Here is a 21,889-nt window from a genome sequence, read left to right as displayed (position 1 = left end):
GGGGCACGGGATCTCTCTGGAGCCCCTTTTACAAGGGGCTAATCCCACTCATGAGGGCTTCACTCTCATGACCTTAGTATCTCCCAGAGGTCCCACCTCCTAATGCCATCATCTTTGGGGGTTAGTATTTCAACATACGAATTTGGGGGAGGACAGAAACGTTCAAACCATAGCACTTCACTTTACCGTTCCATAGCCACACCTGCTCCCCCGCCAACTCACACCCTACTACCCTAGCCTTAACTCTTGGCAGATACTAGGCTGTTCTCCATCTCTATAATTGTGTCATTTCATGAATGTTGTATCAGTGGAGTCATACACTTTGTAATCTTTTGGGACTGGCTTCTTCACTTGGCTTAATTCTCTGGAGAGTCATCCAACTTGTTGCATGTATCAGTAGTTTATTTCTTTTTCTGTTATGGGTTATTACCAATAAAGCTGCTATGAAATTTCCTGTGCCAATTATTGTATCGACATAAGTTTTCATTTCTCTGTGATAAATGTCCAGGAGTGCAATTGCTTAGTCATATGATAGTTGCATGTTTTAATTTTTTTAAGACACCGCCAAACAGTGTCCAGGACTGACTGTACCATTTTAAATGCCCGCCAGTAATTTATCTATTGAGGTGATAATGTGGTTTTTGTCTTTTCTATTGTTCGTATGGTATATCACATTGATTTGTGTATGTTGAACCACCTTTGTGACCCTGGAATGAATCCAACTTGATCATGGTGTATGATCCCCCACTGGTAATTTATGAGTGATCCAGGTTTTCTGTTATCCCAGCCTGCATTTGGTATTATTTTTTTTTTGTTTCAGCTATTCTGATAAGGGTATAGTGATAGCTCATTGTGATCTTAATTTACATTTGCTTGATGACTAGTAATGTTAAACATCTTTTCATGTGCTTATTTGCCATCTGTATATCCTCTTTTTTGTATATATATATTTTTTTAATTGAAATATAGTCAGTTTACAATGTTGTGTCAGTTTCTGGTGTACAGCATAGTGCTTCAGTCATACATGAACATACATATATTTGTTTTCATATTCTTTTTTACCATAAGTTACAAGATATTGTATATAATTCCCTGTGCTATACAGTATAAACTTGTTATTTATCTATTTTTATATATATATAAAATATATACATTAGTTATATATATTATATATAACTATTGCAAATCTCAAACTCCCAATGTATCCCTTCCTCCCGGTAACCATAATATTTGTTTTCTATGTCTGTGAGTCTATTTCTGTTTTGTAAATAAGTTCTTTGTCTTTTTTTTTTTTTTAGATTCCACATATAAGTGATGTCATATGGTATTTTTCTTTTCTCTTTCTGGCTTACTTCACTTATAATGACAATCTTCAGGTCCATCCATGTTGCTGCAAATGACATTATTTTATTCTTTTTTATGACTGAGTAGTAGTCCATTGTATAAATATACCACAGCTTCTTTATCTGTCAGTGAACATTTAGGTTGTTTTCATGTCAAGTAGTGCTGCTATGGACATTGAGGTGCATGTATCTTTTTGAATTAGGGTTCCCTCTGGATATATGCCCAGGAGTAGGATTGCTGGGTCATATGGTAAGTCTATTTTTAGCTTTTTGAGGAATCTCCATACTGTTTTCTATAATGGCTGTACCAAACTGCATTCCCACCAGCAGGGTAGGAGGGTTCCCTTTTCTCCCCAGACTCTCCAGCATTTATCATTTGTGGACTTTTGAATGATGGCCATTCTGACTGGTGTGAAGTGATACCTCATTGTAGTTTTGATTTGCATTTCTCTGATAATTAGTGATACTGAGCATTTTTTCATGTGCCTATTGGCCATTTGTATGTCTTTATTGGAGAATTGCTTGTTTAAGTCTTCTGCCCACTTTTGAATTGGGTCTTTTTTTTTTTCTTATTAAGTTGTATGAGCTGTTTATATATTCTGGAAATTAAGCCCTTGTTAGTCTCATCTTTTACAAGTATTTTCTCCGATTCTGTAGGTTGTCTTTTTGTATATCCTCTTGAAAAGAGTATAATCTGCTGTTGTTGGATGGAGTGCTCTATAACTGCTAATTAAATCTGTTGGTTGATGGTGATGAAATAAAATTCATGTTTTATAGCAAGAAAAGAAAAATTTAAACATAAAATTTCTCTCAGACCATTTAGGCTTCCTCTCTCCCCTTTGGTGTGTATCATGCCTCTGCATTAACCAGACCTCCTTAAGAGATAACATTCCTTCTTAATCTTGTAAAGGGTCACGATGACCCACTGCTTGCTTTGTACTTGCAGATCTGGATCATGTAAACTGTTGATACATCATTTGACGTCTCAAAAACGTATATGACTGTGTTTGACCTCTAGCAGGCGTAACAGTCCTCAGAGCTTTCTGAAAGACTGCCTCCTAAGTTGTAATTCCCAGGTTGGCTGAAATAAAAATTTTCATTTCTTTCTTAGATCGACTGTTGACTAATTTTTCATCAATAATGGTATTGTTGAGGTCTTCTGTATCCTTACTAGTTTTCTTTTTAGTTATTCTACCACTTGCTGAGAGAGGCATGTGGAAGTCTCCAACTATAATCGTGGGCTTGTCTATTTCTCCTTTTGGTTCTGTCAGGTTTTGCTTTACATACTTTGCAGCTCTGGTATTTGGTGCATACACATTTAATTTAAGATTGCTGTCTTGCTGCTAGATTACCCTTTTATCTTTGTGTCCCTCTCTGTCTCTGGTAGTCTTCTTTGCTCTGAAGTCTACTTTATCTGATACTTTCACCTAATATTTGTGAATCTCTGATTTGGGTGCTTTGTAATTGAAGCTCTTTCCCCCCTCTTTTTTTAGGAGTACATCATTCGTGTGCAAAGAGGAATTTCTGTAGAAAATAGCTGGCAGGTAAGCATTTTTTTTCTTTGTCATTAGAAAAACATATAAATAAAATTCTGACCTGGGGCATCTAAAAATCTGGAAAAACTAGAACACATAAATATAAATTGTATATCTTTCAGATATAAACCTTTAGCTTTAAGACATGTATTATAAAAGGCTTTTCTGTTCCCAGTTGTTTGGCTTAATTTGTGTATGATGTTACCACAGAGAGTAGGCATTTGTTCTCCAGCGGGACACAGAGTAAGCAGGGTAGGCAAATTACTTGTTTTGTTCCTAGTAATTCAAACCTCCTCACCTGAAGCCATAGTTTGGGTGGGGGAGATTAGAGTTCAGTCTACCTGGTGGAAAGGCAAGACAGTGCCCTGGACATTATGCAATGTGAACAATGTATTTCATGGACTTCCAAATACACTTGTGGGCAATTTCTAGTGCTGGTTCCCTCACTGACCATAGGTGAGAGTCTAATTACAGCCCCAGGGGTTGCTTTTCTTAGTGGTGGCCTCAGAGAGAACTTACTATATAGATCTAGAGGTCCTCCCATCCCAGTTGGCTTGCAGAAGGTGGCTGAATTCTGTATAGGGGCCATTGCTTTCCTGTTTTAGTCATTACAATGACCTTCCTCTCCCATCTTCCAAAAATCTTACCTTGTCCTTCACAGCCCAGCTGGGACCTTACCTCACACCCTAAGCAGTCTTTTTACCTTGGTAGCCCATATTTGGTCTTTCCTTTGCTTGAAAACTCAAACTACTTTTTGTTGGAGTAATTATAATGTTTAATATCGATTGAACATTTATTGTTAGGCATTGGTTCTGCATATTAATTCAGTTAATCAACAGTTAATAGCATTAGCCCCATTTTACATTCATGAGGTAGGTAACTGGTCTGAGGTCACACTCAGATCCATGACAGAACAGGTTTGGAGGGGAGGGTATAGCTCAAGTGGTAGAGCACATGCTTAGCATGCACAGGTCCTGGGTTCAATCGCCAGTATCTCCATTAAACAAACAAACAAGCAAACAAACAAACAAACCTAATCCCCCCTCCAAAAAAAACCCAAAAATGGAGTTATAATTTGCATATTCTCTGTGGTTAACTATTATGCTACTTTTTACTCCTTTGCAGTTATCAGGGATGGCCTCATGTTTCACTTTCTGATGTACATTTGTCAGTCAGGCCCAAAGGCAATGTCCTACCAGAAAAGTCAACCCTTGATGCGTTTTTCTAGCTCCAGTGTTTTAGAATTGGCTATGGCTAATCAGTGGCATCAATATAACTAAGAAAGAATGTATAGACAGGTGGACTGCTGGCCAAGAGGAGAAACAGGGAGAATCAGAGAGAGCTGTGACCTCTCTGCCTGCAGGTGCAGTCCAGTCTCTAGACTGGTGGGACCTCAAATGAGGGAAATTTTATCCAGGGCAAGGATGAAACGGCTTCAAAACTGTCCGCCTCCTTTTACTCTGATTTCATGTTCAGTAAAACTGTTTTTTTCTTCTTTTTTGTAAATTATTAATTCATCTTTCCAGGTGCCTGGTTAGTAAGAAAAATACTTAAAGGGCTATTCGCCCTGAAAACAAATACATTACCATTCTCTCTTACCTGCTGGCGTCTTGTGAGTTTGGCTGGTGTTAACCAGTTTCCCATGGCCCAGCCAACTCAGGGGCACTGCTAGGTCTGTTTCCTGGGGCTGCCAAGTTAAGCAAGTCAGGCTCCAGTATTAGCTCTGCTGCCTTTAATGCAAGTGCTTTGGCTGTAGAATGCAAATAAATATTTAATAAGGAAATGAAAATTGATGGTCTTTGCTGAATCAAAACACCACTGTTTTATTTCTTGCAGATTGTTAGGAGGTACAGTGACTTTGATTTGCTGAACAACAGCTTGCAGGTAAATATTTTAAAACACCAATGACACACATTTATTGCTTGGGGCATCTTAGGAACTGGCTGGAAATGGTAATGTTAGGAATAAGAAATTAACATATTTTCCTAGCAAAGGAAACAAGCTCATACTTTAAACAGATGATGAATGTCTCTAAAAATAAACTTTGGGGAATAAACAAGATTTATAATAGTCACCTTGCAACTGTGTGCCTTTGTGCCAGATTGCATCCTTACTGCAGTCATGGGGTGCTGTGTGTGTTATCTCCTTTTTGCAGGTTAGGAATGACTAAATGAATTGTTAGGGTTGTTTACTTGGAGCTGGGACTCTCTCAGACTCTCACTGAACTCGGCAGTGTAGTCAGCGTTGCAGATCAACACTCAGCAGTAACGAGAGACTCAGCTTGTTTCAGTGTAACTTTTTTCTCTTAAGTATGTGTTTCTGAGTCCTTTTGATTTAAATGTTCCCAACTTGTTGGCCATAATGGAAAGAGGGATGAGCTGTACTGTTTTTCTCTGGAAACCCAGCAGGTGCTGGCAGTGATGGAAGGGTCCCAGCGAGGCGTTAGCCCTGCAGGGCTTCCTGGCAGTACCACCCATGCCTTCGCCTGGCAGACTGGTCTTCCAGTGCCATGGGTTACTGAAGTCCACTGGGCTCGTGTCGTATCTCAGCCTCAGTTAGTAGCATAAACCCTTTGAACCTGAGCCAGAGTGCTTGGCTTATGACAGCCCAGCTGGGAGGTCAGCTGGCCACCATCACTTATTCTGATCCTGTCCACAGAGGTCAGGAGGACTGCTTGCTGTGAGGCAGCGTGATGCTTCCTTTCCTTCAAAAGACCATTTTTTCAATTGATCAGACTTTGGAAAAATAGCATTTGTAGAGTCCAGACTTTCGCATTTTTCACAACGCTGCTGAAAGCACGAATGCCTCGTTTTCCTTCCAGTAGAACCGGCCTGAGTATCTGCAGACCTTTATGCAATTCACATATGGTCATGCATTTGACATATGTTGTCTTTCTACACGTTAATTATAGTGTGTCCACTTTAAATCTCCACTTTAGAATATTGGCAGAGGTCAAATTCTCCTCACAGATGGGTTCAGTTGGTTTCATTTATGGATTTTAATAGCACAGTCTTTCCTTAGATGAAAGCCGGGCCTTTGATGACATTGTAGATGAGGCGCTGGTATGCAGCTTATTCCAGCTGTGGATCTCCTCCACAGGTCTCTCCAGACATTTCCACGTGCTCACAGTGGCATGAACATTTGGGACTTAACATTGGGCCAACTGTGTGTTTTCACCTTTATGCACAAGTAAACCCTTGCCCAATTTTGACGACAGAGGCGTGATCTTTGTACAGTGCCGTTCAGCCAGGGCTGAATAAGAATCAGGGGAGAAATATTTCTGAAATTGAAATTGCCTAGGCCCAGCTCCCAAGAGTAGGGGGTGGGCAGGAGAGTTTTATCTCCTATTTGTTCTTGCTTTTGGAATATAAAGTTGAATCTCCATGACTATTCAATTTTGGCCTTTTTAATATAATAGAATTTTATTTTTGTGTCAGTGTAACTTTCTCTTTAAAAATGGGCACTTTCAATGTGCATCTTATTTCAAATGCAAATATCCACGTGTATCGATGTTGGCTTGTGCTGGGCAGGATATAGCCAGACATACTGAAGTGGGAGGTTTTTCTGGATCCAAGTAAACAAACAGAAGAAAGTGCATGCAGCTTTTTGGCAACAAAATAATTTCAAAACAACCTCCATAAAACACACCAAAAAGACTCCAAACCGCAGAACAGCACTGACCATGAATTTCAGTGTCTGATTACCCTTCTGACCGATAAATGAGTTCCTGCTGAAGAAAGAGAAATATAATACACATATGCAGAGTTGACTCAGTCTAATAGGAAAAATGCTCAAGTGGGAAAAAAAGCAGGGTGTAAAATTATACATGCAATATAATAATTACACGAAATGTCCAGAAAAAGAGATTGGAAGGAAATATGCCAAAATGTTAATGACGGGGATCCCCAGGTGGCAAGATTATGGGTTTTGTGTTTTTCTGGTTCTTTATACTATTCTGTACTTTCCAAGTTCTCTACAAACAAGCATGTGCAAGCCATATAAGTAGAAAGACAGAAAAAAAGCTGTACTTTCCCAGCTTTTTACAGTGAGCACATCTTCTGATAACAGTGAAGAAAAATCACCACCTTATTTTTAAGGCAACATCAAATTAGTAACCATCTAGGGAGCTAGCATGCAACACAGAGAAAGAAAAAAACAGGAGATGAAATGATGGGAACTTGCGAGAAACCCTCAGATTTGGGATGGGACCCAGACTCTGCCCCCTTACCAGCACTGAGACCTTGGGTCAGTTACTTCCTCTCTCCTGTCTCACTTTGCCCATCTGAAACGAAGGGGTTGAACCAGATGACTTCTCAGGTCTGCTGTAGCACAAATGTTTTGTGATTTGATTTTACTGCCCATTGGAGAGACTCTGCTGAACACTGCAGGGGAAATGGCAACAAATTAGGCTCTGTTGAGAGCTTAGAACTTTGTAGAATACTGACTGGAATGTAGTTGAAGGCAATTTGCAGATCGTTATGGTCTGATAACAGCAGTGAGAGATTAGCAGGTTCAGAGTTCATAGGTTTTTCCTCCAGACGAAAAGCTAGTTGTCTTGAATTGTGACATAGTTTGTCATGGAATTTAGAGGCCTCTGCTAGGCTAGCGTGGGTCAGATTATGGGCTCCAGACCCCACTTTGGCAATCATTCCCCTGTTGCGTTGTCATGCTGCAGGTGTTATGGATGGGGGAACTTTGAAGACTTCTCTGCTGGCTTTCTTGATGTCTTTCCTTTATACAAGGAACTTGAGAAGGGAATCCACAAGGCACGTTAAACAATCCAAAATGGGATGGTGAGGTGTCTTGGCTTGAAGCCATCAGCTTGGAGGTGTCCAGGGAATCACGGGCTTAGGGGCTTCAGCGCTCTGTGCTAGTTAGTGTTCTCTCTCCCTCTCTTCTCATCAGGCATGGGAGTTCTAAATTTTACATTCTGTGATTGGTAAGCATTTTAGAAATTCTGGGAGGAAGCTGAAAGAGAAAATAAGTTTTTCTTGAATGCTAAGGCAAGATCTTACAATAATGACACACATATTGCATAGTTTTAATACTTTTAGGAATATTTATTGTGAGAGCTTAAACCAGGGCAGGAAAACACCTCCAGTCTGTCTAGCGGACTGACATAGGAAGGATACTGTAATCACAGCGTTGGCAAAGAATTCTTTGTTTCACCTGATGATTTAGAAGAGCTGATGGGATGTCTGGGCAGATCAGTACATTTTCTTAAAGAGAAATGAAGCATGAAAAAATAGACTGGTTGACGCTTGGAAGCCACAGAGTTTGAAACAGATACCGTATCAAACTCATTCTCACATCCCCACCATGAATGAGAAATAGGCCTGTTGGGGTTTGAATCTGATGATGTCAGACATGACTGTCCATGCTGAGTAGTGGGACTCGTCTCTGTCTGCGGTGGGGCAGGTAGTGCCGGCAGCTGGGCTGATGGTGGCTAACGAAGTCCTTGCTGTGTATGTGATCAGTTTGATAAGTAAAAGGGTTTCTTTTTTTTTTTTTTTCTTTTCTCTTTTCCTTTCCTTTCCTTTCCTTTCCTCTCCTCTCCTCTCCTCTCCTCTCCTCTCCTCTCCTCTCCTCTCTTTTCTTTTCTTCCTTCCTTTCTTTCTGTCTTTCTAATTGAAAGAAAGTACTAAATAAGAAATGTAAACATTTCATAGTCTGGAAATAAAAATTAATTGATTAGTCCACTCCCAGAGGTAGCTGTTCTCAGGTATCATTTTTTCATGCATATATAACTCTATTCCTGGGCTTATACACACCCATGCAAATGAGATTATATCGTGCAATTTAGTAAGTTTTAAAAAGAAATAAATTATGTTTTCAGTAATATATTATCTTTGATTGCCCTGTATTACTCAATGCTCCTGAGCAAGAGTAACAGGAAAGTGATTGGCTTGGGTGTGTACTAGCTGAGTGATGTGCTTTCTTCATAAGTATATATTTTTTATTTAGCTAATAAAGAAACTGCTATTAGGTAAAGACTAATTGTATGAGTGAGGAAAACGACTTAAAATTGGAGTGTCTTATCTGGCAGTGACTTTTGCCGTGGTTGAAAATTCATTCTAAGTGTGCTCTGACATATTTTCATAAGTATGCTGGAGAAGTAGGCAATTTAGAATTGTCAACCAACCTTTTCATCTTGCCCAGTATCAAGTTCAAGGTCTTCATTGTTGCTTGAAGAATGCAGGGTAGAATAGGCTAAGTCAGGTTTGCCCACATGGGTGGTGTAGGTGACATGCTTGTCTGAATTCAAGATGCCCTTCTCTTGGGACCTCCCCCTCGGTCAATACACATGCCACTTGGACGGCTCTAATCTACCCACAAGTGTAGACTAGCACTGCTCTTTGAAAGTGATTTTGCTCGTTAAATTAAGATACCAATCTGACACTTTGTTTTTTAAGTTTAAAAAACAGACTCATAAAGTTTTATATGATCTGGAAAATGATAGTAGATTGAGCACCTGCATTTACTTTTTTTCCCTCCTAAAGCCACTCTAAAACAACAGTCAACTGATCTTAAACACACACACACACACACACACACATACACACTCTCTCTCTCACACACACACCCCCTCAAGGACAAATAAGAGAGGAGAAAACTACAACAAAAACAGTTGAAACTGAAAATCCAGTGGAAAATCAGCTTCACTAATTAAGCAGATATGGGAAGGCAGAATTCTGGGATGGCAGTGGGGGTGAATAACTCCAGTGGGTCCCAGTTTACACCACAGAACCTCTGAAAGATGTAGCAATTGACAACACCAGGTGCTGCCTCCAGCTTGGGGTGGAGGTCAAGCTAAAATCAGGAATTGAAAGTATGTTTAAGAAGTAATCTGGCCTCCAGATCTCCCCATCTGAACAATTTATGCCTGCTCTTCTCCCTCCAGTGGAAAACTGGTTTTTTTCTCTGGAGAGGGTAGAATAGTCTTTGGACTGGAGAATGCAGACACAGTTGGTAATAGTTATATAATAAACCTGAGACCCATCCACCTCCCCCAACCTGCAGCCCTAGCCGAGTCTTCTTCTTCCTCTGAGCTCCCAGAATACCGGCCATCAGGCTTAGACCCTCCAGGCAGGAGATTAGAAGATTATTTAGGGGGAATCTGCCAAGCCTAAGAGAAACAAGCTAAAGATACTGAGGTCACTGGTTCTTAGAAAATTTATCTTTTGTAATCTCAGAAAGATAAAAAATTGCATTACATTCAGGATGCTATTAAGGAAAAAAAAAGAATACTTAGAAATAAAAAAGATAATAGTAGAGATGAAAACTCTTTAGAAGGGCTAAACTGTAAAGGAAATGTCCCAGAAACAAATTTTAGTAGGAAAAAAATGTTTAACATAGGCAGAAAATAGGAGAGAAAAATAAGAATAGAGGACCAGTCCAGAAGGAAAACAGCAGTTCCAGAAAAAGAAAGCAAAGGGCATTGGAGGGGAAGAAATAATGACCTAATACAGGAAAATACCAAAGAACATAAGACTATTAGTTTCTAGAATGAAAGGGCTGAGAGTATTCAGCACAGAGAATGAAAAATAGACCTACATAAAGCCACATGGAATTCAGAAACCAAAGTCAGACAGAAGATCCTGAAAGCTTCCAGGGAGAGAGAATTAAAAAAAAACAACAACAAAAAAACCCCACAACCAACAGAATCAAGAATCTACTGCTTGAACCTTTAACAGCTGCGTTGGAAACTAAAAGATAACAATGTAGGTCTGAAAAAGTCTGAAGAACAACTATTTCCAATGTGGAATTCCACATCAAGACTTGTTATCAATCAAGTGTGAGGGCAGAATAAAGACATTTTTTTAACATGCAAAGTTTCAAAAAATGTATCTGCCTTGCTCCCTTTTTAGGAAGCTGACAGAAGGTATCTCCACCAAAAATCAGGGAATTATCTAAGGAAAGGGAAGGCATGGGTATAGAAATGGGTTTCAGCAGGAGAAAGGAAAAGCTTCTCCAGCATGACGGTGAAGGGAGGTCCTAGGATGCCAGCTTTGCCGCAGGTGCAGGGGCCACCAGTTCTGCTTGGAGGAGGCTGGTAGATTCTGGAAGGTGCTCCTCAAGAAGATAAAACTGATGCATTTTTGTGTTCAAGTGAGTTGAGAAAAGGCTTAGATGGAGAGTTTGGAGTTAAATAGAAAACTGAAAAAGAAAAAAAAAAGACTGCCAGTTGACAGGCATAGTAAGCACGCGCTTTGGCTCGGTTGTGAATATCATTTACCTAATGTAAACATGAATATTGCACTAAATAAAATTACAACATGACCATATTGAAAGGATTAGGAATAAGATGTATGTGGAATGAGATCAGGATTGTGAAAGAGAACTTAATCCTCATCTTCCATAATGAGAAACTTACAGATGATGCCTAAAAGTGAAAAATCAACATATAATATGAACATTCCCCTGTGCCAGAAGAGGAGCTTGAAAGAGTTGTATATGGCTGGCTCTGGGGAGTGGGGAATGGATGTGTCACCTGTTGGCAGGGGTGGTGGCTAGGGGAGTGTCACGGGGCAGATAATAATAATAAAAAAATAATTACTTGACTCTTGAAATTATGTTCCTGTGTAAGTTTGATAAAAAGAAAAACACGTTAAAATTAAATTTTAAAGTTGCTATACTTAATACAGCATTTTATCAATTCTAAGATGTATGAGTTCTCACATTTTTATAATATGACTGAAATTAGGTTGCATCTTAATATGTCTTGGACTTAATGAAATATGATGGCTCAGGATTCACTCTGCTATTGTATCTTATTTGGGGATGTCATGAGTATAATACTTCTTTTTTTTTTTTTTAATTGAAGATCGCAGGCCTAAGTCTACCTCTTCCTCCCAAAAAATTGATTGGCAACATGGATCGTGAATTCATAGCCGAGAGGCAGAAAGGTCTTCAGAACTATCTCAATGTTATCACCACAAATCATATCTTATCTAACTGTGAGCTGGTTAAGAAGTTTTTAGATCCAAACAACTATTCTGCAAACTACACTGGTAAGTAGAGGGATCTGTCAGCTACAGCCCTGTGACTAAAGGCACTTACCTTTGCTGGAGAAAACATGTGGGAGAAACTCTCCTTCCCAGTGGGGAGATGTGTGCATCTGTTACAGGGCATTATTCACTGACTAATACTTCCCTGAGCGTAACATACCATCGATGTCTAAGAAGAAGATGATTACTTCTAAAATGTTTGTAATGGCCATTTAGAAAACTGTGTAAGAGAAGTCATTGTGTCTCTGTGCTTAGAATCTTGTCTTTATTGTCTTTCCTGACAACACGGGAGTCAGCAATCCACAAAAACCTATACAGTAATCTCAGTTTGGTTTGTATTTGGCTCTGTTTTTGTTTTTACCATACGTAGTATGCCTGGTCTTTCTGGGAATTACTTTATTGTATTAATTTTTTTTTTTTTTTTGGTGGGGGTGGTGATGGTGGTGGTAGATAATTAGGTTTGTTTGTTTATTTATTTTTTTAGAGGAGCTATTAGAGATTGAACCCAGGACCTCATGCATGCTAAGCGTGCACTCTACCACTTGAGCTATACCCTCCACCCTTGGAATTGGTTTAAACATAAGAGTGATTCAGAAGGGTCCTTTCTGTGTCTTCCCAGTTGCTCCCTGAGACCGGCTGTTTGCAAAGCCTGAGGAGGAGGTTGTTCTCTTCCAAACCTTCCCTGGCTCAGGGCAGCAGCTGGGGCCTGAGTTGGAGAGGGTGCCGGGCACACACAAAGCTAGCGTCGATGTAAGCCTGTTGTCAGCACAGTGAGTGATTAAATATTTAATACACTGTGGCATGGCCTTGAAGAGACCAATAGAAACTGTTATGGACCTGACCCAGTGACTAGAATTCAACTGATTTGTTAAAGCTAACCCATGTTTAGAGTCTAAGTGGAACTCTGGGTATCATTAATAAGCTGATTTTCTTGCTAAGAGAATACATTGTTTACACGCTACATTTTAGGTCCTCAGAACTGCTTTTGAAGTAATTAGAGGGAGACAGTTTTATTCTTGTTTCAGGGAGAGGGAAATTGAGGACTACTTGTCAGGCACCAAACTTTTCTGCATAGAAGATTTACTTGGGGAGCTTTAAAAACTCCCAATGCCAGTTCAATCAGAATCTCTGCAGGTAGGGGTCATAATTTGTAAAGCTCCCCCAGAGATTCTAACATGCAGCCAAAAACCACAGTTGGAATTTGCTACTCACAGTGTGGTTCTCTGGCCGGCAGCATTGGCGGCACTGGGAGCCTGTCAGAAATGCAGAATTCAGGCCCCGTCCCAAACCTGCGAATCAGGACGTGAGTCTGACAGGGTCCCCAGGTGATTTGCATACGTATTGAAGTTTGAGAAGCCTTGCCTGAGAATGTACCTGCCATCTCCTAGTGGAAGTGCCTGCAAGGGTGAGAAAAATGCCTTTCTAGGATGCAGCCAAATGAAGGAGTTTATTTCAAACTCACATTTACTATAAGTCACGAAATCGAGCATTGTGTTGTTGGAAGGCTTCCGTTCTTCCCCGACTTGTGGTTCGATTCACATAGGAGAAGAGGCATCACAGGCTGGGCTCCCGGGACGGCTGGCCTTCTTTCAGAGTAGATCTCCCGTGGCTTTCCTTTCCCCGTACTTCACCTTGCCTGTTCCCACAATTGTCCAACTGCGGGCCATCTGGATTGACTTCTATCAAATCAGTCCCCACCCCACCCTGTTCACTGGTTTGTCCTCATTATTTCCTGAGAGTGTCTGCTAGTGTTCTCCTGAGGTCAAGCATCGAGGTGTGGTGCACTCGTGATAATGCCACTCGTTCCACAAACCTGGAGTACCCGTGCCGCCTGGGCCACGTGCTGGCTGCAGGGCCGGGTGTTGGCGACGCAGGTGTGAGGAAGATGTGCTCCCTGTCCTCGGGGAGCTTGTACCAGAAGTGCACTGAGTCACAGAGGTCAGAGCTGGAGGGGATCTTGGAGCCGATGTATCAAGACTAACCCTCTCATTGTGTTTATCCGTTTTTTTAACCCAATTTCCTGTTGTTGTTGTCATTTTTCTTTCAGTTTTATCGAGAGGTAATTGACATAAGCCCCATTTAAGTTTAAGGTGTTTAGCATCATGATTTGACTTATATATGTTGTGAAATGAGTATCACAGTAAGTTTAGTGAACATCCATCATCTCATATAGAAACAAAATTAAAGAAATAGAAAAATTTTTTCCTTCTGATGAGAACTCTTGGCATTTACTCTTAATTTTCATATATAATGTACAAAAATCATGTTGTACATTATGTCCCTAATACTTTATTTATCTAATAACTAGAAGTTTGTAGTTTTTGACCACCTTCATCCAGTTCCCCCTCCTCCTTACCCCCCACCTCTCGTAACCACAAATCTGATCTTTTTCTGTGAGTTCGTTTGTTTCTGAAGAATAATTGACCTACAACACTGTTGATTCCTGTTATACAACATTGGGATTTGATGTTTCTGTACATTTCAAAATGATCACCATGATAAGTCTAGCTACAATATGTCACCTTACAAAGATACTACATAGTTACTGACTGTATTCCCCACACTGTACATTTCATACCAGTGATTCATTTATTTTGCAACTACAAATTTGTACCTCTTAATCTCCATCATCTATTTCTTTCCTTCCCCCATCCCCCTTCTCTGGCAACCACCTGTTTGTTCTCTGTGTCTATAACTCTATTTCTATTTTGTTATGTTTGTTCATTTGTTTTGTTTTTTAGATTCCATGTAGAAGTGAAATCATACAGTATTTGTCTTTCTGTATCTGACATTTCACTTTGCATAATACCTTCTAGGTCCATCTGTGTTATTGTAAATGGCAATATTTCATTCTCTTTTATGGCTGAGTAATAATCCTTTGTGTGTGTGTGTGTGTGTGTGTGTGTGTGTGTACACCATATCTTCTTTATCCATTCATCTACTGATGGACACTTAGGTTGCTGCCACATCTTGACTATTATAAATAATGCCACAGGGGACATAGCACTGTGTGTATCTTTTCTAATTAGTGTTTACATTTTGTTCTGATAAATATCCAGGAGTGGAATTGCTGAATCATATGGTAGCCCTCTTTTTAATTTTTTGAGGAATCTTTATGTTGTTTTCCATATTGGCTGCACCAAGTTACCTTCCCAGTGCATGCAGGTTCCCTTTTCTCCACCCTTACCAACACTTGTTATTGTGTATTTATTTGTTGTCTTTTTGATGATGGCCATTCTGACAGGTGTGAGGTGATATCTCTTTGTGGTTTTGATTTGCATTTCCCTGATGATTAGCAGTGTTGAGCATCTTCTCATGTGCCTGTTGCCCATCTGTAAGTCTTCTTTGGAAAAATGTCTATTCAGATACTCTGCCCATTTTTAAATTAGATTGTTTGTTTTTTTGATGTTGAATTGTACGAGTGTTTGTATATTTTGGATATTAACCCCCTAGACATACCATTTGCAAATATGTTCTCCCAGTCAGTAGGTGGCCTTTTTGTTTTGTTGATGGTTTCCTTTGCTGTACAAAAGCTTTTAAGTTTGATGAAGTCCTATTTGTTTATTTTTGGTTTTGTTTCTCTTACCTGAGGAGACATATCCAAAAAAGTATTGGTAAGACCAGTGTCAAAGAGCTTACTGTCTGCGTTTTCTCCTAGGAGTTTTATTGTCTTAGATCTTTCATTTAGGTCTTTCATCCATTTTTAGTTTATTTTTGTGTGTGGTGTGAGAGAGTAGTCTAGTTTCATTCCTTTGTATGTAGCTGTCCAGTTTTGCAAAACCGTTTATTGAAGAGACTATCTTTTCTCCATTGTATATTCTTGCCTCCTTTGTCATATATTAATTTCCCATAGAAGTATTGGTTCATTTCTGGGCTCTATGTTCTGTTCCGTTGTTCTGTGTTTGAGTGTGTGTGTGTGCACATGTGCACGTGCACACACACACACACACACCAGTAACATACTGGTTTTGATTACTGTAGCTTTGTAGTATAGTTTGAAATCAGGAGCATGATACCTACAGCTTGGTTCTTCTTTCTTAAGTCTTTTTGCCTATTTAGCATCCCTTGTGTTACCATACAAATTTAAAATTATTTGTCCTAGCTCTGTGAAAAATGCCAGTGGTATTTTGATAGAGATTGCATTATTACCTTAGGTAGTATGGTCATTTTAACAAGATTAAGTCTTCCAGGGGAGAATATAGCTTAGTGGTAGAGTGCATGCCTATCATGTACAAAGTCCTGGGTTCAACCCCCAGTACCTCCATTAAAAATAAATAAATAAATAAACCTACCCCCCCCCCAAAAAAAAACACATTTAAAAAGAAAAAAGAAAAAAAAGATTAATTCTTCCAATCCATGAACACAGCATATCTTTCTGTTTGTGTCATCTTCAGTTTCTCTCATCAGGTATTTGATTCTTTTTGATGTGATTATAAATGGGATTGTTTTCTTACTATCTCCTTCTGAAAGTTTGTTGTTAGTGTATAGAAACTCAGCAGGTTTCTGAATGTTAATTACATGTACTACAACTTTACTGAATTCATTGATGAGTTCTAATAGAACTCTCTCGTTTCATACATGAGAGGCCCCCCAAGAAGGAAGCTCCCTAGGGTTGCACATTTGTATGGCTGTACAAGTGTTCAGTGTCTGAATGGTTCCCAGTTACAGTGCTGTCTGGTCCCTGGAAGGTTGTCTGCTCCTTGTATTTCCTTCTGTACCTCTCTCACCTGCTGCCATGGTCCCGATCTTTCTCATTTCCCCCAGCACGGCAGACAGGAGTCCAAAGCAGATGTGGGCGGGCGTATAAGAAGGCTGCCGGGGACTCCTGCCAGACCCCAAATGCTCAAGAAGTTGCTGCTATTGAGGGGCACAGTTTTGATGAAACAATAAGGGGTGGATGCTGTTTTCAGAGGTGCTGATTTATTTCCCCCTTTGAGTGAAACGTCAGAACTTGTCTTACCTCTACACTGACTCACTAGCAGCCTCAGGAAGGGGAAACCCAGGCCGCCTCCTCCACGCCCGTCTGACTGAGCCATTCCCCAAAAGCCAGGCGGACTTGCCCAGGTCGCCCAAAACGCACAGCGTGGCCCATGGATCCTGAGGGCAGCCTGCACACCTCCAACCTGTGGCACTTCCCTAAGCAGAGCCACTTCCCCTTTCTATGGATAATGTCTCTACCTTATTATTTTCCAAATGTCTGCAGTCACCACCCAGCTTCACTTCAGCAGGATTTGAGTTCTGTGTTCAAGTGTGGCCGAAATCACCATGGCCACGTTTCCTGCCTGTTGTCCTGACTGAGGTCGAAGGTACTTTGTTGGAGGGGAACTGTTGATGCCACCCGTTCCCCAGGGGCTGAGTAACCAGCAGCTCTCAGGACAGCAGCAGCTGCCTCCCCTCCTCCCTGAGTCCCCAGCGGGGATTGCTGGTCTTTTTTTTTCTTTTCCTTTTGTTCTCTAGAAGCTGACCAAATCCACAGGAAGGAAATAGAGGTCCTTGGTGCTCTGGGTGTAGGGGTGGGATATTGTGGGGTGTTCATTTGAATTAGAAAGTCTAACTGAGGGCCAGCTGTTGCACAGGCAGAACAGGTGTCTTCCAGTCATGGGTTTGTTTTGGGGAAACACACACACACATACACAAACCCCACCTTATTCATCTGATTAACCAGGTGTTTTTGTCATTTAAAAGCCTCACTGCACTGCAGTCATCTTCTCACCTTAACCGCTCTGATTAAGGAAGCATTTAATGTCCACACAGAAGCCATCTGAACCAGAAATCGGGAGGCTGTATCCTGAGCCCAGCTTCGTCAGTAGCAGCACCCCCTCTGTGGACCTCGAGGTCCTGACCTATCACACAGGAGCAGGGAGGGGAGAGGACCAGAGAGGGTGGGAGCTCCCTTCTGGTCCTGAAACCTCGGGAATCCCATCAGCGGGTCAGGCAGTAGTGGGCTCCAGGATGAGAGGAGGGAGGGAGGGAGGGAGGGATTGGGTGGGGTAAGGGGTGAGATTATATTCAGAACAAGGGCAGGATCCCTGGAGAAGTTGGAGGCCCACATCTGCTGTGCAGGCTGCTGTAGTAGTTTTGGGATCTGGAGCCGCGTCTCAGGACTGGAGGAGTCAGTGTTTATTCCCTGTAGTCACCCCAGGGGGCTGGGATCTCGGAGCTCAAAGGCTGTGCACAGCGGGGGCAGCTGGTACGTTCTGAGCTGAGAAGCCTAGCTCTGTGGGACTCACGGCAGGGACTGAGGCATCGCTCTGCGTTTTCTGTCTGGGGCTGGTTTACCAGCATTTACTGAGCTTGCAGTCCGCCCCACGGGTCCGTCAGTGCTGAGGAAGTAGGGCAGATGCCTTCCTTTTCCTGGGTATCACGTTCTGATGGGAGAGAGTGTCCACATACGTTGAACATGTATTGAACCCTTAGTTCTTACTTCATCGAATATTTATTGAGCACCTACTGTGTGCCAGGTGCTACGAATACAGCATCAAGGAAGGAGTGGTCTGCCGACCCGACTCCTACCCCAAGGCACTTCCGCAGAGAGACTGGCCGGTGAGGACTGTGGCAGGGTAAACACCAGGCAGCACTTTGAGGGTGAGGGGAAGGGTGCAGATGGTCCAGATCTGAAGATGGAGGAAGGCCTCCAGGAAGAAGTGATACCTACCCAGAGATCTGAGGGGTGACTAGAAGTTAGCCTGGCCAAGAGACAAGGGCCAGTGCTGCAGGAGAGAAATAAGTGTTTTTGTACAGCTGTGGCTTTGCCCAGTTTTAAGATACTTCTTTCCAGTCAGAGTCACAGTCTAGTGGAAGACTGTCGCCTTGGTGGGGGACAGAATCCCATAGGAGGACAGATGCAGCGTGGAAGTGCACGGGGGAGGGAGCGGCAGACTTGGGCTGAGCCTCAGAGGATGGATTGGCAGCAACAGAAAATTTGGAGGGGTGGGGGCAGCCCAGTCTCCTGGGGCCGTGGCAGGCAAATCTCAGACGGAGTGAGGCACGCACGCTGTGGGGGTAAGGCAGAAAGGCAGGGTAAAGCCAGGGCTGGGTTAAACACTGAGGTTTAGAAGCTTGGTCTTGATTTGGTAACGAAAGAGGTGCCAGTAGAGGCTTCTGAGCAGAGGAGGAGATGTTCAGGATTGAAGTGTATCGCCTGCATCTGGGGAAGGGAAGGATTAATATCAGGAGCATAGTAGTCATGTGATTTACCTGGCAAACAATCATAGTTCCAAGGAAAGAACATGTCCTTTCTACAATTCCCTGACCCCTACGGTGAAAAAAGCTATTTTTCAGTCCTTAATATATCAGTACCAAGTCTAGCATGTTCCATTTGCTCACAGCTGTCTCCCCCATCCCTAAAACAACGTATGACACACAGTAGCACATAGTAAGTACTGCTGAATAATGATCTTATGGAGAATTATGAGTCACCGTTAGTTCTGACTGTCCTTTCAGCCTCTTAGAATGACATTGTACTGCATTTTGAAAATTACTTTTCATAATCCTTCTCGAAGTTGTTGTGGCTTTCACTTAAAATCATACCTTTTTAAATAGTTTATGTTCAGGTTATTTTGGAAATACTGAAAACATTTTATATCAACATTACCTCTAGAGGAGGTGTGGCGTTCCCAGTGGTGGTTAGGAAAACTTACCTGCTTCTGCCGCACCTGGCCCCCCGGGATGGGTTGTCACTTTGGGCTGGTTGAAACAGATGTAAACAGTCTACTTGGTATTTGTCATCTTATATTTTCTTACATGCAGACAGCACTGACACTTTATACGTTGAGTCAGTAAACCCGTAGCTAGTATACTGTTTTCTTCCTGAAATCTCTTAATTCATAATGTACTATAAAATATATCGAAGTGATACTGTTTGCCAAGCTCTCAGCATGGTAATTTGAGACTAGGTCATTTTGACACATGGGTAACATTTCTGCCGAACCCCTCATGCCTCACTGGTCTGCCTGGACTGTAATTAATGCTGGGCGGAGGTGCGTTCAGTGACTATGCAGGATTGCTGTTTGCTTTCAGGGTTCCAGTCTGTCTTCATTCACTCACTGTGCTGAGGGAAAATTGCAAATTATAGATGTTGCTTTTTGCAGGAAATGTAAAAGCACAGTTATTCTGATAATTTCTTTATACAGTGAAACTTCCTCTTTTCATTGTCCTCTTGAAAGGGGGAAACGTTCTCATGATAAACAGACATAAAAAGACGGATGGATTTTTTTCCAGTAAATAGGCATTTGGTGATTTCCCACAATAGAACTGTGTTGTTGCTGTACATAGATGTTTTTCTAAAACACTGGCTTTTATTTCCAATATATATTTAAGTCTAATCGCTTCTTTGTTGGTGAAAGCTATAATTTCATGAGGAATGAAGATGGGATAAATATCACTTGCAGCAACATTAAATGCTATTCCAAGCTGACCTTACAACACGTTCTGAGTTTTGTGTTCAAGTTGTTGTCAGGTGCATGTATTGAGTTCCTGGCTAAGCCAGCTAGTTTACATATTTTAGATCTTCCAGTTTAAGTAATTACTCCATTAGTAATTACTTTCTTTTCTCTAATAAACTTTTTATTTTGGAATAATTTTAGATTTACAGAAAAAATGGCAGTGGTAATATAGAATTTCCCTGTACCCCTCACCCAGTTTGCCCTAATGTTAGCATCTTATATAAACATGGTACATGTATCAAAACTAAGAAATTAACACTGGTAATTACCATTAGCTATAGTTTTATTCAGATTTCACTAGTTTTTCCACTAATGACCTTATTCTGTTCTAGGAGCCAATCTAGAATCCCACATTTTATTTCGTCTGTGTTCTTTCTCTCTCTTTTTTTTTTTTTTTTTCTTTTTTTGGCTTTTTTTTTTTTTTTTAAGTTTTTTAGGAAAGTCGTAGACCATAAGAATTTTATTTGGAAGAATAATTTCTTAAGTGTATGGTACTTTCCTGATATGGTTGACTAATGATTTTCTAAAATGTCTTTGCAGAAATTGCCTTACAACAGGTTTCCATGTTTTTCCGATCAGAACCAAAGTGGGAGGTGGTGGAACCGTTGAAAGACATAGGTGAGAAAATGGCATGCCTGGTCTGTTAAAAAAGGTCACAGAACTGGATTCTTTGTCCTATTTTCTTTATAAGTATCCCAAGAAAGCTTTAATGCAGGTAAACTGCATAAGAAACACAGGTGGTTTCTTTTTCTTTTTGCCTCTATACTTTTTGAGGATGCAGTCCTTAACTTTTAATATTTAATCAATCTTGGTGAAAGTCCCATCTGAGGATTTGGATGGGAGTAACTAATAGTTTCAGAACCATCATTCTTTCCTCATCTTTTACGCTAAATCTAAGCTGAAGTGCTGTTTTTCTATTCCATGAGTAGGGTAATTTCTTTGCTGTTTTTTAGTGCAGACTTTACCATGTAAATATTACCAAATGGTGGTTTTACTGGTGCCTAAGTAGCTGTGAATAAAATTGCCAAACTTAATTTTTATTAATCACTTGGTCAATGAAACTTATATCCATTGGTATAAAATCATATAGCTATAAACACATCTCTGTTTTTATGACAGGTTGGAGGATAAGGAAGAAATATTTCTTGATGAAGATTAAAAATCAGCCAAAGGAACGGCTAGTATTAAGCTGGGTAAGCTAGTTTTTTGACTCAGACTCATTTCAAGGCTTTAGATGGGTTTATGAAAGCAGGTATTGATAAGAGTATTACAAAATTGTACTGTGTTCTTGAGTGATGTCGTTAAGGCCTCCTAGAAGGAGAGTCATTTTAAGTTCCTTTGCTTATGCATTCAGTAATATCAATGTGATTATATCTGATCGACTAGTAGACGTTTGGAAAGAAATAGGAACCACTTAAAATAGTTCTCTATTTTAAATAGCAGTTTGTTTTAGAGAAAATACTTTCTTTTGCCTCTCATTTTGGGAGCTCTAGTGATGCATTTGGTTAATAGAATTAGATAAAAGTTGGTTAAGTCCTAGTATTTACATGTTTATATAC

The 21,889-nt window shown here is 40.7% G+C and overlaps 1 protein-coding gene across 8 annotated transcripts in view; it reads left to right on the top strand.

Annotated features, from left to right (window-relative positions):
- PXK (PX domain containing serine/threonine kinase like) overlaps positions 1–21,889 on the top strand; it is a 68,745-nt gene that overhangs the window by 20,713 nt on the left and 26,143 nt on the right. For all 8 annotated transcript variants that reach the window (XM_074344605.1, XM_074344604.1, XM_074344599.1 and 5 more), the window contains exons 2-6: positions 2,837–2,887; positions 4,715–4,762; positions 11,703–11,889; positions 20,871–20,948; positions 21,450–21,523. In XM_074344605.1, the coding sequence (XP_074200706.1) occupies positions 2,837–2,887; positions 4,715–4,762; positions 11,703–11,889; positions 20,871–20,948; positions 21,450–21,523 (438 nt within the window). The remainder of the gene's footprint in view (positions 1–2,836; positions 2,888–4,714; positions 4,763–11,702; positions 11,890–20,870; positions 20,949–21,449; positions 21,524–21,889) is intronic.

This window comes from Camelus bactrianus, chromosome 17, assembly GCF_048773025.1.
Source record: "Camelus bactrianus isolate YW-2024 breed Bactrian camel chromosome 17, ASM4877302v1, whole genome shotgun sequence".
NCBI classification, from domain to species: Eukaryota; Metazoa; Chordata; class Mammalia; order Artiodactyla; family Camelidae; genus Camelus; species Camelus bactrianus.
Note: the sequence above shows the minus strand (reverse complement) of the source record. Positions and strands in the feature narration are given on the sequence as shown.